The sequence below is a fragment of the Aphelocoma coerulescens genome, chromosome 3 (assembly GCF_041296385.1).
Source record: "Aphelocoma coerulescens isolate FSJ_1873_10779 chromosome 3, UR_Acoe_1.0, whole genome shotgun sequence".
NCBI classification, from domain to species: Eukaryota; Metazoa; Chordata; class Aves; order Passeriformes; family Corvidae; genus Aphelocoma; species Aphelocoma coerulescens.
In genome coordinates this window covers 83160759-83185701 of record NC_091016.1, presented here as the reverse complement: position 1 = coordinate 83185701, position 24943 = coordinate 83160759, and the positions used below count along the sequence as shown (strand labels likewise).

Genomic DNA, 24943 nt, shown 5'->3' with positions numbered 1-24943 from the left:
AACACAGTTAAAACAGAATTATGTTTCTAGTAGTGCAGATTCCTTACTATATACAGATATGCAGATGAGCAGTATGCCCATTTAGGTGAACAGATGATGTTCTAACAAATCTGAACATGTATTTGTGGTCTAAAGTAATGTCAATACAAGATTACATATATATATACATACATACATATCTTAGAAACATTTAATAATAAGACTACACTTACAAGAAGTATTATGAAAAAAGCTGTTTATCATGCTAGAAAAACTTGCAAAAGAGGTGCATTATATTGATGCATATTAGCAGTAATTAGTAAGTCACCAAAGCTAACACCAATTGTCAATCAACAACAGAAACCAACAAGGGATTGTAACAGCTGTCATTCAAAACTTAAAATGTCCAATGACTTTTTAACTGAAGAAACATAACTCTGCTCAGCATCTTTTGTTTTATAATTGAGTCCTAGGAGCGCAAAATTATTTCATTCCTTTACAGAACCCAGATATTCCACCTAATAAAAAGGCAACTGATTGACAAGGTATCAGCACATTGCCTTAGCAGAGCAAGATTCTTATAATACACTTGACGTGTTCTGTTGAACTGATTTTTTGCAATATTACTTTATTTGTTGCATACTCAGTTTCATAATTATGACTAACAAATTCAAGTTTGTACGTGAAGATTGAAACTTTTATGCTTTCAGTGCAATCCTGGATGTCCCAGAGATTACAAAATTCATTTAGAAGTTCCAGTACTACTTTTAGACCTCAATACAACAGATTCTGACACAGTCAAAATAAACTGGATAAGACCAGTGCAACCAGTATTCCCTTTTGGTGTTAATACGAAAGCCCTTACCTTAAGTTTTTTGTAACGTTGCTTAAAGAATATGGAGTATTTTTCACGTGGAGTAGTTACATTAATCTGAGATGAAACTACAGAAAAAAATATACATTCGAATCACAATAGCTGTACTGAGTATTTGGATGTGAGCACCTGCTCTCAGTATTCTTTTTTCCCATGATAAAACAGACTGTTTAAAGTCAGTACAAACCTTACTTTAAAAACCATAGTGAGGAAGAACAGCTTGCATGTTTTGTGAAATTCATCTCTCATATTGTAAAATATATAATTAGCTACTCAGACTTCAAGTTTAAATAATGATCTAAATGTTTTACAGGAGTTTGATCCAAAACATTACTCTCTTTTCCTCTTTGCTGTTAATCAGTTCACCAATTACAGTTTTACTAACCTCTGATATACTACTGTCAGGTCTGATTGATGCCAAAAGCTCCCTTAATCAAATCTGACACCTTTCAGCAAGTGCCTGTCTCTTGAGACACTGCATCCAGCCTGCTTGTTTTCAAATCTTCCTAGTGTTATTTTGCATTTCCTTCTCCCCAGCCCCTTTTTCAGATCTAACAGAGGTACAACAGAATAACAACAAAACATGATTGCAGAATACATTTGTGTATATTTTTATATATCATTATAGCAATACTTGAGATAATATTGTTACTTAACTTATGAATTTACAAGGAAAAAGTAAGAAAAAGAAGATTTTTTGAAAATTGAAGTTTCTGACAAATCCAATATTGTTGCTTGCTTGGTGGTTTTTTTATCTGGTAATTCAGGGTTTGTATGGGTTTTTTTTTTTTACTTTTCCTTTTCTTCTTTCATAGCTGCAAGGAAAAGGGTTTCAAAGTCATTACTCCTCTGTTCTACAAGAAAACTTTAGGCTTTGGTTGCACAGCTTCAGAAGACAAAGATAAAAGACTACCTCAGCTCCCAGCCTTTTCAATTTATTTATACTGGTACACTTTTAAGACTCATCACAGTAGTCCTCCATATCTCATTAACTGTAAATATTAAAAGGTTCAGAATAACTTTTGTTGACATAATGTTAACCTTTCATTTATTTATTTATATTTCAAGATTAGCCAGATTTTCCCCCCTGTTCTACTCCTGTCAAGCCTTACCCCAAGATGTGGATTAACCCAACATTATGTGAAAAAGGACCAAAGGGCAACAGTGACATTTTCTTCCAAATATCCTGTTCCACACACCTTTACTCAACAGTTTTGTTTTCTATCACAGATTGGTATGCAAGAGGGAGCAAGTTCATGTGTTTGTCTCCAATCAGGTTCTTTCAAGAATCAATGCAAATCACTGATATGGAGGCATACTAAGTGTAAGATGAAGAAAAATATCTTGGTTCAGCTGAGATGCTGATATTAAACAGATACTGCATTAGAAGTCAGTTTCGTGGCACCTGTTCACAAAATGACAACTCAAACACAAATTCATTTGCTTGCGTGCAAATGTAATCTCACAAAATTTTCAAGTCTACGCTCCAGAGAAAATTATGTCTGCTAGTATTAATGATAACCAGCATTGAAGGTGATTGTAACAGACCTACAGCAAGATTTTCAGATCTATATTCTCTGGTTACATTAATTAAGAACTAGCATACCCTTTGGATTTCAGCAGGATTCTTTAAGCACCAAGAGAAAATATCAACAGTTTGGTGTTGTAATGAAAGGATCAAATCACACAGAGTTCCACAAGAGCCTATGCACCTCAATGCTATTGCATATTTTCATGACTAATCCAATTAACAGACTAAAGATTATACCCACTAAACATTACACTGATATTATGCTGGACAGCGCTGTAAACACACTGGAGGATGGACCAAGAATTTTAAAGCATCTTAATAAGTTATAGAACAGATGAATTAATGCATGGGTCAGTAATAAAATTTCAAGATTCTACACTGAGGATAGGATTTATCTTGCCTATCTTACCTGCTAATTTACAAAACCACCCTCCAAACTAGATGTCTAGGCTTATTCTAGCTGGTTCATTTCATCCATCTAAGTATGAATCAGCCTTAGAAGTCTTTTTCTCTATTGTGTTCAGAAAAAAGAGAAAGAGCAGATCAGTCTGCACATGAACCAAAAACGCTCTTCTGATGCAAAAATTGAAACCTTGGAGCAGAAATGCTGCTACTTGGACATGCTAAACAAAGCTTCCACTCTGCACTGCAGCAGTATGATCTTGGGGCAATACATTATGGTCTGGGCAACTTATTTCAAGACGTGCAAACCAACTGAGAGTCCAGAAATTAAAAACTGGAATGACTAAACATAAATGAAGCATGACCTTTACAAAAAATTTAAATAAACTGAGGCTTAGGCTAAATAAACCTGTCTGAACAGAGATAACTACAACTGTTTGAGTCTTCAGAAAGCAAATAGTGGTGGCTGGGGAAGACAGACATTAGATAAGGAAAGTGGTAATAAAATTTGATTAGGATTTAGGTTGAAAAGAGTTTTCCATTAAAAAAAAAAAAAAAATCTTCTAACAGTAAAGACAGGTAAGCCCTGAAGGAGATTTACCAGGAAGTTTAGGAAAGCTCCATGATCAGGGTATTGTAAAATTAAATTAGAGCAATATTTATCAACAGTGAAATATATGTACTACATCTGCTTCCTCAGAAGAACAAATTAGATTAATTCTCATACTATTTTGTATAGTTTTGAGACCAGCTTAAAAGGTAAACATCTTCAAAACTTCAATTAAAAAACACCTTTCAAGTTTCAATTATAAGTAACTTAAGTAACTAAGTATGACATATAGCCTAGATAATATAGTCTACTCTATATTAGTATTTTTAATGCCACTAATAAATACCCTGCTAGTACTGCATGCTGTAATATAAACCACTGGACACTTCATGATAACAAAATGGTTTTTGTTATAATAAGAATACTTTATACTAATATTACATATACTCTAATTTTATTGTAAATTAGACTACATTTTATTATTGTTATTGCATGTACAGTGATTCTTCAGTGTCAGAGGTGCTTAAAATTTTTTTTTATGTAGTATAGGAAAAGCTGTATTCTAAATGCAGTCAAATTTAGCATTATTATCTGTAATATTTGTAAGCATTAATTTGAAGTATAATGTGTGGGGTTTGTTCCACAAATAATTATACTAAATGCTAGAGAACCTAAGATATTCTGTAATGTGCAAAATGAAAACTTAGGGGATATAAACTCTCAATTGCCCTGATGCTATTTTGTAATTTACTTGTATTTTCAACTGACCAGAAGCAGTTAAATTTGACAAAGATCCAAAAGAGGCAAACATTCCCTGAGCAACCTGTCCTCAACTCTGCTCAAATAAGCTATCTTTTTGCAGAGGAATATTCACTCAGCAGGCACAGCTGTTATTCTGCAATTTTTACATCTAAATCAAAGATAATTGGACTTCTGAGTACATTTAAATTGTACTCTGGGAGAAGGGTCTAACTTAATGCATCATTTGCATTAACTATAAAAGACTGCATTTTCATCCTGTAAAATTTACTGTGCTTAAAAAAGTATTTGGAAGTGCAAAACAGTTACTAAGTAATTTTAAAGACATGTGGATACCTTTTGCACAGAACCTTTTCAGCCATAAAAGACCATTAAACCAAACAGAAGTAAATCATTCTTCTAAATTCTTCATAGATAAAATATTAATGGTAATAGAGACTCCTGAAGATTACTTTTCTCCAACTTTTACTGAAGATCCACAGTGACAAAAAAGCCTGAGACAAAACTTATAATGTTTTATTTGGTGTTTTTAATAAATTCATTAGTTAATCATATGCAGATGAGCAGTTAGTTCATACCATAAAGTACTTCAATTTCAAATTTTCCGATATCAGTTTAAGAACTTAAATCAAGGCATTCTTTATTGTTACTTATTAAGATCCATTGTACTTCACAATTTAACATTCAGACAATGTATTTTAAGGATTTTTAGTCTTCATTTTATGTATAAAAATATGAAAAGCAAACTGCTTATAGCATTCCATCACTAGAAAAGAAAATCTGAAATTTGTTCAACAAAATGTCATCTTTTATCATTCCACAGGAACATTGAAACAGGCAAAATGGTGTCTAAAATGTTCCTTGCTCATCTTTTACTGATACATGCAGTAAATATCATATAGCCAATTCCATGAAAATGGACAAATTTTGATTTTCACCAAATCACAGCAAGAATAAGGTCAGAAGTCACCTCTGGAGATCTACCAATCCAGTCCACTGCTCAAATCAGGGTCACCTAGTGGAGTCAGCTGAACACTGAATACAGACATGTATCCAGTATCTCTCAGGTGATACTCGAAATCTTTGAAGACTCCACAGCTTGTCTATACAAACTTTCAGTGTCTGACCACCTTTGCAGGAAAAAAATAAAATCTCATGTTTACAGAGAATTTCCTGTATTGCAGCATGTGCCCACTGCCTCTTTTGCACTCACTGGAAACTGCTGAGATCTGTCTCAGTCTTCTTTACACATGAATACACCATGTACTCAAATCACATCTATCTGAGCATTTTCATACCCAGACTGAACGACCCCAGCTTGCTTTGCGCCTCTTGTCATGTGTCAGATGTTCTATCCCTCAGTAACCTTCATGGCTTTTTGCCACACTTCTTCCAGTATGTCCCTGTTCCTCTCTTAACAGGAGCCCAGAACTGGGCCCAGAACCACAGATGTGTCTCACCAGGGCTGAGCAGAAAGGAATGGCCACCTCCTTTGAGCTGCTGGCAACACCCTTCTGAAATGCAGCCCAGACTGAAGTGGATGTTGCTGGCTCATATTCGATTTTTTTTCCACCGGAATATCTGTTATCTTTCCTGGGAAGCTGCTTTCCAGCTGACCAGCCCCTAGCCTGGACAGGTTCATAGAATTACTCCTCCACTCCTGTGTAGGACATGGCATGAACTCTGCAACTTCATGAGATCTTTTGGCCCATTTCTCCAGCTTGTCAAAGTCACTCTGAATGACTGTGCAGCCATCTGATCTGTCAACCACTCCTCCCAGTTTTGTACCATCTGCCAAATTGCCTTGTTTCCTGACAGAGGATCAACATTACCTTTCAAAGTAATCAAGAATGACCTCATGATAACTTTGACCAGGTCCCTCAGGACTTGTGGGAAAATATCATTGCATTAACTTGTATCATGCTCAGTTTGTCTGCACATTCCCTAACCTTACTTTATTCCAACAAGTGTTGAATTTTCCTTCTCTAGATTTTCCCATTTGTCTCTGGGGTTTACGATTGCTGAAAGCCAAGCCTAACAATAATAGCTGAAGCAAAGAAAGCATTAAGTACCTGAGCCTCTCACATGTCCTTTGTCATCAGGTACTCTGTTCCATTTAGCAGAGGTTTTCTCCAATTTTTCTTTTGCTGTACACCCACAGAAGCCTTTCTTGTTGCCCTTCACATATGCTCCTGGGCTTTTTCTCACCTGATCCTGTCCCTTCATGCTCAACATGTGCAACTACAATCCTTCCAGTTCACCTGTTCCTTCATTTACCTCTTGCATGCTTCCTTTTTATGTTTGGTTTTCATCCTGTAGGTCTCCTGACACTCTTGTCTAACTTGCTGATCATCAAGATGAGCCACTCCTGAGTTTGCAGGCATTGAGTAAGAATAAGAAGTACAAAGGACTGCTAGAGACTCAAAGCCTGAAAGACTTTGAGTTTCCATCTAGACTAAAAAAATACCAAAGTAGCTTATTGAACTCATTAGTATCGCTTGCTAAGTCATTTACAGTGCAGTGTAGAAAATATTGCTGTAGTGTGCTCTTTGATCAGTTTTCAACACCAGAGCATTTTGCTAAATAATCCTAAATATAATACCCTTACACACAATGCAGTTTCTGAAGGACATTAAGTGAAGACTCTTAACTCAAGAGTCATACTGCATGACACAAACGCATTGAGCTAACTGAACATATTACAGCTATAAAACTGGATCTATAATTTTTGTATATTAGCACACAACTGAATTAAAAGTCTTTGAAACTTTCTACTACACTAGGAACTCTTACCTCCCTCCCCCACCCCAATGTCAAGGTTACCCAATCAGTATTACATTTATCTGTTTTGAGAGATGTAGCAGTAAATACAACTTGGCAAGTACACAACTAAACAAGATGGACTTTCTGAAACACAGTAAAGCAAGACCAAATAAGTGGAAGGAGCAGCAAAGAGGTCCTTTGTGCCTTTGATGTGAAGAAGTAACATTTGGTTTTCAATGTCCCTGTCTTAAGTATTTTCTTAAATGACAAAAAGCCACATTAAAACCAGCACAAACCTAAACTGGTGCCTATGAAGGCACAAGAAACAGGCTCAAGTCTATTACTGAATCTTATGTAAGGTAACCCATTAACACTGGGGTCTCTAAATACAATAGCTGACTAGTCAACACATAAGACTCTACACAAAGCCATTCAAATCTCTTTAAGCTCAGAGTCCATAAGACTGTGATATATATATATATATATCTATATCTCCCCCATTTGAGTGACATAAAAGGAATAGAAAGAATAGAAAGCTCAAAGGCAGCTTCCCCTTAGGAGCTTCACCATTCTGTTGCAGAAATGGAAGCAACTTAGCAGCTCCAACCAGGCTTTCTTCCTCCCACAATCACACATCTTTATTACACAGAAGCCTCTCTGATGATGCCACTAGTTTAAAATACGTCACTCACAATCTAGCTTAAAACATTACAAATACTTTGCAACTCATGTGATTCAGTTGTCACTGGATGGTCACATCACTGCAGCAATACACCTAAAAATCCACCATGGCAAGACAGAATTTGATTCAACTAGTCCCAGTCATGCAAAAGTGAAGAAGGGCCTTTTAAAAAGTAATAACTTAATTACAAACCTGGTAAAAGAGAAAGGAAGATGCTGAACCCTCAAAAAAAGGCTAAAGAACAACAGTCCTCTCTCTTAACCATACATTAAGTTTGTATGTTGTTCTCCTTTCAGAAAAACTTCAGCATCGTTAGTATCTGTTGTATTGAAGAAACAGATGCAATAATCTAAGAGTAATCTTTTACAGACACAAATTTAAAAAATGTTTACTAATTTAATACTTTCAATGCAATATTCTTAACAATTTATTTCATATTCACTTCTGCAACATTCTGCCACAATGAATTGAGATGAATCATTGACAAACAATGAATTGTTATCTCAATAAAAACAGACAGTAAATGTACTTTAATATCATAAATCACATGCATTTTCAGTGCAATTTGATTTTAAATACCAAAAGGCAGAATATTACCAACAATCATTTTATACATATTAAAAAATTATTTCAAAATTTTTTTAGCTAGCACTGTTAACAAAAATATTTTGAATTACGTATTTGCACTTAATTTCATAACGATAATAAGCAGCAAAATTGATTTAAGATATTAACTGCAAAGTTAGTAAATCGGATCTTCCCATTTTCAATAACTAACTTACCCTGTGTGTCTGATAGCTACACTTGAAAAATTGAGAAATCTACTTGATTCACCTGTAGGTGACACTGTTGGTCTTAGCCATACAACCAAAGAGCAACAGCATTCCCGCAGTCTGGAACAATGGTGTTTCCAAACCACGAATCTTTTCTTGTTGTTTTTATATTTGTAGGCCAGTACTTTTAAGTTCCGTTGTGTCATGGTTTAATCCCAGCCAGCAACTAAGCCCCACACAACCACTTGTGCAGTCCCCTCTGGTGAGATGGGGTAAAAGTGAGGAAACTCATGGGTTGAGATAAAGGGTTTAACAGGTTAAGTGAAAGCCTGTGCACACAAGGAATTCAAAGCAGAACAAGGCATTCATTCACCACTTCCCATTGGCAGCGGGTGTTCAGCCATCCTCCGGAAAGAAGAGATCCATCATGTGTGACAGTGATTTGGGGATATAAATGGTCCCTCTGAATGCCCCCCCGCCCCTTCCTTCTTCCTCCAGCTCTATATGTTAAGCCCTATGGTATGGGATATCCCTGTGGGATCCAGTTGGGGTCAACTGTCCAAGGTGTGTCCCACTCCCAGTTCCTTGTGCCAACCCAGTCCCCTTGCTGGTGGGGTGGGGTGAGAGGCAGAAAAGGCCTTGACTCTCTGGAAGCGCTGCTCAGCAATAACAAAAACACCCTGTGTCATTAACACTCTTTCCAGCACAAATCCAAACCACAGCCCATTGCTGCCATGAAGAAAATTAACTCTATCCCAGCCAAAACCAGCACAAATTTTAATATCAAACCTCTGCAGAGACAGTGATTTATGTAAGTGCATAAAGTACACATATTTTAAAATTGAATATATTCTGATAAAGCCTAAAGTAAATGAAAAAAAATGCCCACTGGAGAGGAAAAGGAAAAAACAAGAGTATATACTTATAACAAGGGCTCTTCATCCAAATTGAGTATTTGTATTTGTTCATCTTAGTGCTGAAGTACAATGCCAAATAGTTCATCATTTATCGGGGAAAAAAAAGAAAAACACTCAAAACTTCTGGTTTTAAAACAGTTTTAAGAAACTTCTAGTAGCCAAGTAATGCATGAATATAATTACTTCCAATAAAAGGGAACACACCAAGAATGCAATTACAAAACAACCCCACCTTATATCCTTTAACTACAGAATACATAAACCAAATTTTTTCATATTGTTCATAATGTCTGTAATTTTATCTGGCATCATTTCAGCTAGGTTTTTGCTGCTAAAACAAAAATTAACTCCCACTTTTCCACCCAATCTAAATAGGTATTTTAACCAAGTGAGTCATAGCAAAGAATGCCAATAGCAAAGAATCAATTGCACATTTTATGATAGTATGTGACATTTGATTATTAATCACAAAGTCGGTTAGTCAAAGACTGCACTTAAATTCTACAGATTATGCAATTACAGCAAGCAAGTAGACATGTTAGCAAAATAAAAAACTGTATATCTATTTCAAAAGTAAATTATTTCAAATAAAATGCAAATTGATGTCTAAAGAGTACTGATTCTAATTTCTGAAGCATGGAAGACTGATTTTAGTAAAACCTGTTATAAGTGTAAGAAACTAATTTAGGTCACAGACAGCACCTTCAGTTCCTTATAAAGGACTACTATTTTTTATTCAAACTGCTAGTGTTTGATGATGTATAAGTACTTTGCCCCACTGGCAAAATCTTAGCTGTCATAGGCACATATATTAATGGAAGAGTCATAAATCAGAAGGGCTTCCAACAATTCCACTAGGGTATTGGAAGACTGATGTCAAGAAAAGGAAGTACAATGCTGAAAGCATAGAACAGTAACATCAGCCCAAGAAAGCAATGTAGTTGTTCCATTCCAGCAACAAAAACAAGAGAAACAATCCAGACATTCCAACATTTCAACTAAGCAACAAGCTTATTAACTGAACCCACTGGAAAAATATCCAGCAATCTGTTATATAAGTCGAACTTCATTTATTTCTTAATAGGTTTCATCATCAGAGACAATCAAGAATCCTACGTGATGTCACAGTTTACTGCTTTTATTTCTGAGGGTTAAAGAGTTCAGTCAAAGAATTATCATCACAGGCCCAAAGTTACCTCTCTGCCATTTAACATAAATTTTTTTTCACCTGCCTTACTATTTCCCCAAGTTGGTATAAGGAAGTAAGAAAACTGGGAAAACCATAGGCTTCATAAAAATGGCACCCACAGAAAAATTCCTTCCTTGTCTTTAAAATGATAAAAAATTGAAAACTTGTCCCTGAAGTGAGCTAGATGGGCATATCAGCATTACAGAAATGAGCACAGCCTGCAAGGAAGTGGGCTTCAGGTATAAGTATTTTCTCCAGCTTCAGACTGCAGTCAGTGCAGATTCACCTAATCCAGGTTATGTCTTCATTTCCCTTTTGTTATTCCCTATTTTGGATCTCTGAAGAGAACAACCTTAGCTTTTCTTCCTTCTGCTTATCCATTGAAACACTTTCAGGATTCCTCCTTCTCTCTCCAAAAGCTGAAGAGAATGAATTTAGCCCAGCTGAGGATGTGAGTGTTACTGGTCACAAACTTGAATGTGACTGCTGTCAACTGGGAGTGTACACTGCTTACTAGTGAAAAGACTGCCAAGAACAGAACTTTAGAACACCCCATAGCATTTCAAATCTTGCAGATGTACAAAGACACATCCCTTCTGATTATATTTTAATGATCTTGCTTTCAGAACTAAACACCAATTAAGAAATACAATTAACATTTACAGAAAAAAAAATTTTAAAGTAAGACAGAAAAAAAAAAAAAAAGTAGCAGTCTGTGGTGTGCCATCAAGACTCCTTGCCTCAAAGAGATCCTGGATAGTGGATTTTTTAAACACAGTTTTACCTGAAGATAGCATTATCAGTGAAGCAGGTTGCAAAATTTTATTTTGCACACTATGAGAACTTCGGAAAAAAAGGAAATACATACGGAAAGAAGAGTGTGAAGTGGAGATGACTTTGGGACACAGAAATCCTACTGTATAAAAAATATTTTGATCCTTGATTTAGACCTCCACTTTAGCAAGGATTTCTGTTCTAAATATTTCAGTAAATTTCTCTCATTTGAAAGGTAAGGCTTAACCTCATTTAAAGAAAGAAAGACTTTTTTACATTGTGCAGAACTTTGAAAATTCAGAAGAAAGTTTTTTTTTCAGCAAGGTTGTACTACGGAATATTCAAGAAGTTCTCTCAAAGGAGTCCCTTCTTCTTTCTTTTTTTTTTTTTTTTAATTAGATTTTGATATCTTCCTGTCCCAGTCCAAATGTTGATCAAAAGAGGATATTCCGCTATTGAAACCTTGGGCATGCATAGAATCCAGCACTACTTTACATTCTAGGCATACTGGAGGAGGGAATATTAACCAGGTTCAACTCTGGTTTTGAAATGAAAAGCAGAGGGTTTTTCAGTATCTGTGAGCTTTATAATCTCTGTATCACTTCTGAAGGCCACTTCATGAAAGTTTAACTCCTCATGCCAAAAGAGATTTGTGGATTTTATTGCATCTAACACATCCAAAGCACCATTTTGTTCCTGGAAGGAAAGAGACTGGTATCTAAAGTCAACAGTGATACAGATGTTTGCAACAACTGCAAGTAAAAAACCAATGGCATGCAATAGGAGATGAAGGCCACTTAGAGAAGACTAACATCAGAGTAAGTGCTTACAGGGATGGACAAAATATACTGAATAAGAAAAAAGGAGTTTAGATAGGGATAAAGCACCAAGAGACATGAAAATAAAATAGTACTATCTTGGTTCAATGGCACTTTAGATTGTACATTCTATGCAAATTTTCAGTGGAAGTTCTTTATATAATTTTCACAAAATGCTGTGGTAATACAAATGGGATAGCAATTGACAATACTAACCTTTAAAAAAAAAGTGTTCTACAGTTGATTTCTGTTAAAATGCAGTACAATACAATAGCCTTTGAATTACTATTAAGGGAGAAGAGCTGTCGATATCCTGAATTAAAAACATTCATAATTCTTGGTCACAAATTGAAACATTTTTGTATGAGTGTGGTGATATGCATGTCAAGGTGACATCATCTTTATTACTGTAAAGAATTACTATCTCATGTACTTACTATATGAATAAGAAAAGTCACTATATATGCATACTCATCTTCTAACAGTGGGCTTTGTATATCTATGAAGTGAGAAGCACATACATAGCAGAATATCAAAGAGTATAATGATGTAATATTTAATAAAATGTACACAGGAAAAGTAGCAGGAATCAACCTCACTATTTGCTTTTACTTAGAACATCTCTATACCCTATTAAAGTGCAGGAAATGAGAAACTGTATGAGAAAAATAAAGCTGTAGATGAAAAAGCAGGCATCTCAACTTTATAGCCCTCTTTTGCTTCAAATAGTTTTGGACTTGATTAGTTTTATATTGCAGTTAAGAACTTGAGAAAAAAGCATTATTCCATTTTATTAGTATCAGATTCCAATAGGGAATAAAGCCTTCATGACTTAATATCACAGTCTATTGGCTGACAGAATCTATCAGAGTGATCATCCATATTACTCAGAGGTCCTGATGCCATTTATCGTTCTCAGAACTCCTTGCCCTATTCAGCTCTGATGCTTTTGTGGTCTCTGCTTCACTTCTCACTTATGTCTTGCCATCACAAGTACAATTAATCAACTAATCTTTGAAATGTCAAAATACATTCAGTCCTTCAGGCTATTTCCTCTCGTCAAGAAAAGCATTATTTTCAGTAATCAGACAAATGTATTTGCCAATGCAAATGCAGCTTACACAAATTCTCTTTTCATTTACAACACTACTGTTTACAATGACACCATCAATACTGTTGTATTACTCATGCTCTTCAGTAAGAATTGCCCTTTTGTTCTAAATTATTCTTATTTAAAGTATAAACAGCTGGGTAAAGTTAAATAGAAAAATAACCAGCTAATAAAATTTCCAATAAACTAAACAAAATTCACTTGGATTTTAAATACCTAAAGTAAACTGTCAATGAAAGCAGTAATTCTTTTTAAAAAATCCCAAACTAAAACTAACTTAGCTAAAACTAACTGTGGTAGGTCAACAGCTGTGCCGGGCAGATGCCCACCCAACCACTCTCTCACTTCCCCTCCTTTCCCGGACAGGGGCAGAAGGTAAGATGGAAAAGCATACGGGTCAAGATAAAAGACTGGGAGGTCATGTACCAATTACTGTCATGGGCAAAACAGACTTGCCTTGGAGAAAATTATTGCAAATTAAAAATAAGAGTACAATAGTGAGGAAACAAAGACAAAACCTAAAAACTTCTTCCTGCTAGTCCCCCTTCTCCGCAGGCTCAACTTCGCTGCTGTGCTCCCAAGTTCTCTACATCTCAGGCATGGGGTTTATAGTCAGTCCATAACTTCATCTCAGACATTCCTTCCTTACACTTTTTCCCCACTCTGCTGTGGATCCCTACCACAGCATACACCTTCACAAACTGCTCCAACATGGGTCCTTTCCATGGCCACAATTCCTGCCAGGAGCCTGTTCCTGCATGAGCTCTCCTTGGGCCACCTTTTCCTTTACTGCACCATCAACCTGCTGCTATGTGGGGTCCTCCAAGAGCTACAGTGTGGATATCAGCTCCACCATGGCCTCTTCAACGGGCTGTGAGGGAATCTCTGCTCCAGTGCCTGTAGCACCTCCTTTCCTCCTTCTGCTCTGACCTGGGTACCGGGAAATCATTCACATTTTAACTGCTCAGCATGTTTGGCACTTGGCAAATTAAAGTGGTATCACTTCTAAACCTTTGAAGGATGGTTTCTTAGCAAAATGTTAAGATAGTTTTCATATAAACTGCGAGCAATATTAAGAATCAACTCTGAAAGCAACATGATTTTAGTTTATGCAGCTTAATGGGCAGAGAACAAATATGACAGCCAGCTGCCCATTTTCTAAATGACAGTGCAAGTCAGGTTCAGCAGGACTTTCTTCACTACCCAGACATGATAGTGAAAGATGTAAACTTTGAATTAGATTTACTTGAACATCATGAAATTTTTTAGAGTTCATAAAGAATGAAGGAGTTTTTTTGGTTTGTTTGCACTTTTTTTTAATTTGGGTTTGGTGTAGCAATTTTTTTTTTTTTTTAATGGGTGAATGCTACTACAGGTTTCCCACTTCCTGCCTTCATTAAGGAGGAATGTTTTAGAAGCACATTAGGTTGAAAGCAGACTAAGGTCAGACACAGCTTCTGATATCCCTTTCTCTAATCAGACATGAGATTAATTTTTATCAAATCCATGGCAGAAAAAAAGACAGAGAATTGTGGAGACCTGCAGAAACCTAAGAGTTTTGTAAATGTCTGTTTCTGTGGCATCTTTCAGGCCTATGTTGACAGACACAACCTTGCAGTTCAGTAAACGTATGCAACTCCTTCTGTGGGCCTTGAAGTAGTTGAGTACTATGTAAACATTACAGAAAATCCAATAATATGTTTTAAATTTTGCTTTCTGTATAATTAATGTTTTGATCAAGAAGAACCATAACAAAAATAGAAATGCTTTTCTTTAAAAAAAAAATCTTTATTCTGAAAGAGTTAAAAAAAATTCAATAGTTCAGAAGTGGCAGAATCAGGACTACTCATACAATTACAGTTTGAATGATTTTCTCATAATATTTATTTAAAAGACAGTAAAATTCCTTTTCCTGCTGTCTGAATCCCTTTAACTCCAACAATATGAAAATGAAGGAACAGAGACATGCAGAGGTTTATAGGCTGGGGAAATTAGCCTGCTTTCAAAATTTGACCAGATTTGTTTCCAACTACTACATAATTTTAGCAATACAGAAAGCACTTGTAATCTGGGCTTAACACCAATACATATCTGTAGCAAGCAAGGCTCATGACAGTCTGGCAGTCCTCAAAGCAAAGGAAGAGACCTAAGACCAATAAAAGTAATTTTGCCTATAACTGCAGGTCTGAAGCACAAAATAAAGCAAAAACATTATAGAAAACTTATTTCAACTTCAAAATGTCAGTCTTGCTTATATGTACTTATTTGAATTAGAATGCAGGTTGTTGATGATTATACCAAAATGCATCTAATACAAAACTGCTGAGGTACTAATTTAAGGGTGAGAAATAGTTGCACTAACTGAAGAGGCAGTAAAACAGCAAAATAACTTTCCTTAAAGAGAAAATAAAATATATTTAACAGGGTAATTTTCAAAACCTATTTTTAAAGTTTATAAAGATGGAAGAAACTTTGATAAGCTTTTACTATGTTATGCCAAAGATCTGAATTTTGTATCATGCTATGTATGCATCAACCATTAAAAAGAAATTATCTTCTACATGTTTTTTGATGCCCACTAACTTTGTGTTAAGGCCAGAAGGCGTTTCTGCACTCTGTAGAGCCTACCACTGTTTTGCACAAGTTAAGGCATGATGGCACTTATCCATCAGCTTACAATACACTGTGCCCAGGGCAAGGCACTGCTTTCAGACTTGGTGATTACCTTATAAATCTATACTGCTCCAATTCCAGCTGTGTTCTCCAAACTTTCAAAAGATAACTATAACTATATTATATTTGTTGCAAACGCAAGGTCAAAGACAAGTGAAAGCCCACAAGTTGATTTGGAAGTTTTGTTATATCATTTTCTAGACTGTTTAAAGCAAAGACTGAGTAGTGCTATACATGCACACTAGAGAAAGTCCATGAAGACAATCATCTGAAAAATCCATTGCCTTCCAACAAAACACTTCATGTTATCCTGAATGCTACCCAGCAAAAAACACAAGTTATTACTTATGAATATTTTCCATTTAAACATGAACATACCAAAATCAACCTACCAAACAACAGGTTTTGGCTGAAGTATGCTTAATATCATTGTGGATTAAGTGATGTCTAAGTATAAGGTAGCAGTATAAGGTAACACTATATGAACATGATTAGATTATAGTAGGTCAGTATACAAACATGCTTAGACTAGAGTCGATAGGAAAAATATCAGCTGTAGGAAAATAAACTTCCTTGCTTTGTTTTTAATGAGGAAAAGGAAGTGAAAAACTAATCTATCTTTATTTAGACTATGAAAAAAGCTTTAACAAAGTTAAGATAAACTCTCTTATAGAGAACCAGTACAATAGCTAGGCTTATTTACCTTTGTAACAAGTTTATTTTCTCCTGCTCCCAAGTACAGTGAAGCCCTTATTTACACACAAATTATTTAGTAATAGATCCTGGATCTATTCTCTCTGAAACATTAAAGCAATGTGTTACAAACACTTAAACATACTCCTTTCCACAAAAACATGAGCACAAGAAAGATGTGGACCTGTTAGAGAAAGTCCAGAGGAGAGCCACGAAGATGATCAGAGGGCTGTAGCACCTCTCCCGTGACGACAGGCTGAGAGGGCTGAATTTGTTCAGCCTGAAGAGAAGGCGTTGGGGAGACCTCATTGTGAGTACCTTAATGGGACTAATATAAAGGCAGAAGAGGGACTTTTTACATGGGCAGATAGTGTCAGAACAAGGGCCAATGGTTTTAAACTGAAGAAGAGCAGGTTTAGATTAGATGCCCCATCCCTGGAAGTGTGCAAAGCCAGGCTGGATAGGGCCCTGAGCCACCTGATCTAATTAGTGGCACCCTGTCCATGGCAGAGGCATTGGAACTAGATCATCTATAAAGACCATTTCAACCCAAACCATTCTATGTTCCCATGATCCTATGAAGGGGAATTGTCTCAGAGTTTTAACACACATCCCACATGTTAAACTTGTAACTGTGGCTTTCACTGCATAAGATGTGGGGAGCAGTTGGAAGACTGACTGAAGGGTCAACAAAAAAAATTCTCATTTTTCTTTTTAAGGCAATTTCATTATTGCTAAAATCAGAAATAACTTATTTTAAAAGCTTATGAAGTGTGTTGGAACCACAGTAATGTTAATGAATATTCAATAATAACATGGAAGTAAAATCATATCATGTATAATACCATAAAGGGGTGGAGCAGCAAGAAACATGGAAACATGGCTACCTTCTGGATGAGTATAAATGACAGCATGGAAAGCACAGAGAGAGTTATTGCTGAAAAAAATGTGCTATAGACCTTTTTAGCTGGAATATCTTTCAAAAATATTTAAAATATTTTATTCCACCATTAAGGGAATGAAAATTTAAATTCCTTGTTACCTTTTTGTGGCTAGCATTTATATCCTTTAAAAATATTTGCAGAAAAAGTAATAGAGGTAGCTCCCACTGTATATTAAGGTGCATTCCTGAGCAGGGAGACAGTTACCAATTTGTCAGATAAAGCAATTTTCCCTCATCAGGATAAGCACAACAGCTACATGTAATAACTTACAAAATACACATCATTAAATATACACAGGCAAAGTATGAAGGATGAAGCAAACAGGATGGAAAGGAAGCAGAAAATTATCAGGAATGTCACTGAAGTGCTATTTCTAACTAATACCTGACAATCGCCTTATTTTTACATCTTTCATTGTGGCTGATTTGATTCACCTGAGGACAAAAATAAAGATGGTGACCATACAATTGCTCAGAAAACAGGCAGAAGACAATTGTCATAGGAGATATCAGGCCTTCAGTTGCCCAGAAGTACCAGCTGAGATCTTTTGAAACAGTGATCCAACCTGAAATACCGGCATCTACTTCAGCTGATGATCCTACTCTCTGCCTTTTAATCCCCATATGATATATACTGTCCCTATGTGTATAAATTGTGTGCATGCATCTACCAGCTGTAGCATTAATTCTTACAGGAAAAACTGATTTTCTGCTAAACAAAGGTACTTTGTTACTACTACTACTAAAGGCTAGAAAACAGAGCAACGACTGGCAAAGCAAATCTGAAAATATAAATAAAGCAGCAACACCTATCGGAGTATTCCTGTCTGAGAAATGTATGCATTAGAGAGGCTGACAAGTAAAATGAAGTTTTGAAGCAAGAATCAATTTAATATAGGGTAAAAAACGGTGAAAGAAACCTGCTTGGATGAAGTGGTTTTAAGTGCCTAGTTGAGCAAAGAACGCTCATGAGTTTTCATAGAAAACAATATATGTACAGAGCAATAGGCAAGATCCAGCACAAGCAAGTGCTCTTTCCTCAGTTTATAATAAGGCTACATATTTGCTGTGCACTTTGTTATGCAGCAATAAACCATTACACACTGCTTGGCTCCAGAATCTGCAAGAGTAGCAGCAATTACACTGGTAACTCTTGGATTGGCATCATCTCTCATCCTCACTTTCTACAATCCTGATTAATCATAAGACTGACTAGCTATGACAAAAAAGAGAAAACAAAAAATTATTCCACTGTCCCAGAATTTTTGGCCTTTATATCTTTTTCCCTTTAACCTTCCCAATGTTTTGCAGAGCAAAGACACAAAACTGAGCAAAAGCAAAACTTAGAATTAATCAACACTTTAAGTGTACTTTCTTTGAAAATATAGGAACTGAATTTTGGGTCACGAATACAAATTTTTCCTCTTCTGGACACCATTTTTCTTCCACCTCCACTCTCCCCAAAGGTTTAGAAACTACAAATACACCTCAGATTAGTGTTTCTATGCTACGACATACATAGGAAACTGTAGAAATCCCTTGAAGGTAAGTTTCTGACAAAAAAAAGCTAATTTCAAAGCAATGAGACGAGTCCATGGCAGGAAGAACAAAAAGATTTTACCCACATCCTCCCTTTTTTATTTCTTCTTGATTTTTATACAGAAATCTACTTTAGCCTCTTCCCCAGAAAAAAATGAAGAATTATGCTAGTAGTGGCATTTTGGACTAAAATAAAAGAGCATGGTGAAGCAGAGAGTCTTCTTACACTCAAGTTCCTATGTTCCTCTAAGTTAATACTCTGCAGATACTAATAAGTTCCCATTAGTAGAGTAATTAAATTTCAGCTTTGTAAACTATTTCACATATAACTTTTTTAATAAAGCCTGAAATATTTTTTGTTTCTTTTGTTTCCTTACTTTTTTACTGGATGTAAGCAGAGTACTAGCAATGAGCTGAGATTTTAGGAATTATGCTGCTAACTAGAAGAGCAAGAGTAAACAGCACTTTTCCATTCTACATTCATTATGTTCATCCAGCTTTGTCCTTACATTCAGAGCAGTTTTCCTACTGTCACTATCAGTTTCAGCAGTGATTACACATTATCTCTCTCTATGAAAACCATGATCTACTTGATTATGCACCCTAGCTGAAAAGTACTGTGAAAACAGGAAGCAATTTAAAATGGTAATTTGGTGTATGCAAATAATTTCAATTACTAAAAGTTCCTACCAAAAAGTTTTTTTATTTTGTAAACTCAGATTTTAGGTAGATGGTGTTGCAAAGTCACTCTGATAAAGTACCAGTGATTTTACTGTCACTCATTGATATTGGTTACCACAGTATTGTGACTGTATGCATAAACATGTATGTATATACATCTTCTAATTGCTATTCACAACTTCATACTGGATTACTACTGCAGTGGTCCTCCTAATTATTAATTACATACTGACATATTTTCTTGTCATGTGACGCATTTTCTCCCCACTCACAATAAAAATGTTAAATATCTCAAAGCTAAGATAGCCAAAATATCACTCATCTGAACCAACAATTACTACAAGTTACAATTATAAATCTTCATATTGATAACACAACCAGGTCTTTTTTTGGTTTCTAGGACCAGGCGGAAGGGGAAAGGGTAATCATATGGAACTGTATGCAAGAACAGGTAGAAAAGCATCTTCAGAGTTTGGAAAAATGGTATTTCACTGACACAAACAGCATTTGCCTGAAATTAACATGACAAAAAGTGTCTGCTAAAACAAAATAATTCCCATTTATGCAAGCCTATTAAAGAGGCTAAACCCGCAAATTTTATGCATTTCTATGAATGGTCAAATGTTTAGCCTAGTGATGTCTTATATTTTTTAAGGATAAATGAGGAAAAGTAAGATCAGCCATTAACAGGAACATAGTTTTTGTTTGTTTTTTTTAATGAAAAAGAAGGCAAATATTATTTTGACGTATTTGCAACAATGTCGTTACAGCATTTCAGATTTATTTGGAACTTACCATTTGCAGACCAAACTTTCAACTTTTCAAAGATGGTTTTTATTGAAGAATTCTGAATTTATATCAGTGTACATAACCACTGTAATTACAGATGTCGTAACGTTTCAACTGCTTCACCCATACTGTTACAAGGAACTTGAAGAGCAGTGTACCTATGAAAAGGTACAAACACACACAGAACAGTATTTTAAAAGATTGAGCATACCTGTGTTCGCAGAATTTCGCCTTTTGACAGTTGCATATCACCAGTCAACTCTTTCACAGTAATGCCGAGTGGTTCCAGACGCTTGCTGAAGTAATTTGTCATTTCGGCTGCCAAAGCTTTCATAGGAGCAACATACACAATCTGCACCAAAACAACACTCACTTGATAAATGAGCAAACCCCACAACGTCGTTTGTTTCATGGCAACCATTACAAATCACAATTTATTGTGAAATATGATACCAGGCACTTACAGTGAAAAATCTTAATAGTGATATATGAAAAGTAGTTATCTTTGTTGGATAAGTGTGCAGCTGTTTAAAGGACAATGGATTTTTGTTTATACAGCCTCATCGCTTTGAAAATTGGTTCTGCATGAAAGCTAAATGCATTTCATAGCTTTTTATTCACATAATAAGATTTTTAGAACACAAGTAAGAATAGCTTTAACAATAATGAAGTAAATCAAAACTAGCCTTATCTTTAACTTGGAAAAGTCTAACATCCTTGAGAACTTCCTGATTTCATATTCCATGTATAACATATAATGGATTTTACCTTACAAGTTAAAAAGCTGTTATTTGGTTCATTAAACTCCTACCTTGAACTCATCCTTTTTGATAACACCATGCTGGACATGCTGGCGAATTTCATGAAGGATTGTCAGCATGGCAATGTTAGTCTTCCCAGCTCCAGTGGGGGCACAGATCAGCATGTTCTCATTTGTGTTGTAGGCTGTCTCAAAAACTATAGACTGGATTCGGTTTAGTCTTTTCATGCCTTTAAAAGCAAGTTGTCCAATCTGTTAAAACAAACAACACACATATCTTGGATTTTTCATAGATGCTTGTATATGTGTCTGTGTATCTATACATATATTAATCATAAGAAAAAGAACTCATGGAAACAAACCTTTGGATAATTTGTCATAATATTTTTATTATTCCAAGTTTTTTTATTCCGAGGCTACCACTTCTACCCAACCCTCAGACAGCAAATCAATAAAGAAAACAAATTATAGCAGGATAACATCTGCTAAAATTAATCAAAATCTTTAGCCTCATACTATTTCACCATTAAATTTTTTTTACTCGAGTGTGATCAAAACTAATACACTGTAAAATATTAACCTATTAGTAATTAAACATCAGTAAAACAGCATTAATAAGAAAAGAACAATACACATCTCTAAGATGACAAACTATGACTACTCTATTGGCAGATGAAGCAGTAATACAACGAAACTCAGTGAAGTTGATTTAGCAAACACAGACACAAATTCAGTAAAAACTTTCTCTTGCTTCTGAGAAAATCTCCATCTTGGAATGTTCATGTTCAGACCTTTCTCCAACAATATTTACAACAAGCTGCAGCCACCAAAAGGAACATAACACTTGCATGTGTAGTCCAAAACAAACTTAGAGAATGTTTTAAAAAAATAAATTTTATAGTTAAAACAGAAAATTATGCTTATTATAGTTTAATGCATGTTTAAATCTTATAAAGTACAAATCATCAATTACAGTAATACTGCGCTTCTCTTGTCTCTCTGAAAAATTATATTTTTACCAGGAACCACGGTACACAGACAGTGGCAATTGCTGCATTTGAAGATTGTAAAACCTTTGCAACTGAAGAACAGCCCTTAAAATATACAATTAATTTTCTAATAAACTTACTTTTTCTTAGTTATTTTTTACAGATGTTTAAAATAGACTGCAGAATACATAATTATTTTCTTTCTACAGATTTAATTACCTGCAATGTTTCTACTACAAAGAATGAAAAGCATCTTACTTACAAATATATCAATATTTGAAGATTATAACTTTTACTTTACTTGTAGGAAACAACAAAAGTATAGTAAAGAACAGGCCTCAAAGCATCTTCTGATGATCTCCTTTTCCATTATTCTGGGTGCTTTAATTAATTTACAGTTATTTTCTATGGTAAAAACCCTCTCCAACGCCACAGAGTCTTTCCAATTTTTTCCAATACTAAGCAAATTATTTGAGCAAGACTCAATTTATTACTAACTCAAGTAATTCAAGCTTAGGAATGAGGGCTTCATCAGCTATTTACATCAAATAATTCACTTAATTTTGCAACAAACAACACTAAGTCTATCATTGTGCTGCAGCTTTCTTGTAGTAGCCTCATGTGACGGGCTACGGACACAAATTACAAATTCAGATTAACAGACCATTTTCACAATAAATGAAAATTCTGTACTCTTAAATCTATAGGAATGATGTACTTAATGACTAACCAACTGCAGTTTTATTTTAGATGACTTTGAACATGAAAAAACAACATTCATTGATATAGAAGTCAATGAAATGCCATGCAATCAACACACTATTTCTTTTTGGAAAACGCCCTTTTCAGTTTAACAGTATCTTTGTCTTAGGAAAGCTTTCAGGTTGAAAACTTCCTGTGCCCCACCAAAAAAGCAAGTACTACTCAAATCATGAATTGCATTTGTATTTATAGGATTTACAAATCTCAGATATATCCAAATTTCTATTTAAAACTGTTGTCTTTGGTGAAGGAAAAAAAAAAGTATTTAATGCAAGTAATAAATACACCTTTCACCAAGTTCCTTCAATTTTTTAGTGGCTGAATTTCAGGATTACAAGAGTTTTCACTGCTACTGTTCTTGCACAGTTTATTCTGCTTGCAACACTGCAGGAGGAAAGCTTATTTGTTTTGTACCATGTTCTGTACACATAATGTGTACTTCATGTGTCGTCTTCAAAATTCATTTCATCTTCATGAATGAGACTCATATCAAGTATTAATGGTTTTCCTGGAGACCTGTTGATTGAACCTGCTGCTATCAGGGTTCAATCAGCTATTTGTATGACCTCCTTAGTGATTTTAGGTTTCTAATTTGCCTGTTACTTCATTTTGAAATTTCTTGACAGGTCTTTGTAATTGGTATATTTTTCCTTTTCCCTCCCATTCCATCAAGATGCTTTTAGAAGGTGTTATAAACATTGCATGAAGTTCACACTGATAAGCACCATTTACAGTGCTCATAACAAGGGATCTACAGAGAGAAACTCACAAGTACAACTGGTGATTACTAATAAAACACTACATTACACAATATATGTATTATTTAAAGAAGCAGTTTTTAAACAAAAGCAGGAACATTGCTGTCTAAATGAAGTCCAGCCTAAGTATCTTCAGAAATGGATGACAGGAATTTTCCACAGTCACACAGTTGGATATGTGTGGCTTTACACATACAGGTCACCATACAGCTGTGTGATTATTAACACCCTTAAATATGTCCTTAAGTTATCTTAAACTACTGCTTGTAAGAATATGCTGTTCCAGCTCCAACTCTAAGTGTGCAGTATAAAACATCTTTTTCCTTTACATTGGTAGAAATTATATATACTACGGCCAAAGGAAATGCAATTGTAAGCAAAATTAAATACGTATTTAGAAAAACAAAAATAATTTCCTGTCTCTTTTCCTATTGGAAAGTAGTAACACCATGGATTAGCACTGACTTGGTAAGTAGCGATAAACAAACAAATGTTCTAGAAAAAACAGAGGAACCAGTATAGCAAGTTAGAAAAATTAACTTTGGCTTGTTTTCTGGAAAGATGCTAAGCCTATTGAAACAGGAATATTAAGAGCAGAATAAAGATTAACAAAATAATCCCACAAAACAGAAAAACCATAAAAGCCTGGTTAAGAACTAGCAGCACTTTTTAAATAATGGTATTCTGAACCAGAACCTAGTTTTTCATTCAACACACTAATTAATTTTCAAGCCGGCATTCACAAATCAATATACAACATTCAGAATCACAAAACAGTCAATGAATAATATTCTTTGAAAGTTGACTCTGCAGAACTATATTAAGGATTTAAAAAGCTACAAGAGAAAGTAACTCCAGAGGAAAAAAAATATCCTAAGATATCTTCAAACCAACTGCCCATTAATTGAAAAAATATTATCTTTCCTCTACATTCCATTTTATTCCAAACAGTGCATAATACAAACCCAGTAGTTTTGCTCTTATAAAACAGTAAGGCAGTATACAGAAATGCAACAGTATGCACAGAAGTCCACAGTTTGAAAAAGGTGTTTTCCTAAATTGATTTGCACAAACTACATATTTTTAAAATGGAAAACAATTTTTTTCCCTCTGGCACATAAACATCAGCTAAGGCTTCTACAGACCAACTCTTTCAGATAAACCAGTGAAATCCCTTCTTGCTTAAAGGCCTGGCAGCCACTGGATGGCAGAAAGTGTTTTTTACTGAAAATGA

At 35.1% G+C, this 24943-nt stretch overlaps 1 protein-coding gene across 1 annotated transcript in view; it reads right to left on the bottom strand.

Annotated features, from left to right (window-relative positions):
* The window catches only part of ASCC3 (activating signal cointegrator 1 complex subunit 3), a 256973-nt gene that overhangs the window by 167482 nt on the left and 64548 nt on the right, over positions 1-24943 (bottom strand). Inside the window, exons 9-10 of the mRNA XM_069011075.1 lie at positions 21252-21452; positions 20652-20792 (exon numbers count right to left, since the gene is read on the bottom strand). Of these exons, the coding sequence (XP_068867176.1) occupies positions 20652-20792; positions 21252-21452 (342 nt within the window). The remainder of the gene's footprint in view (positions 1-20651; positions 20793-21251; positions 21453-24943) is intronic.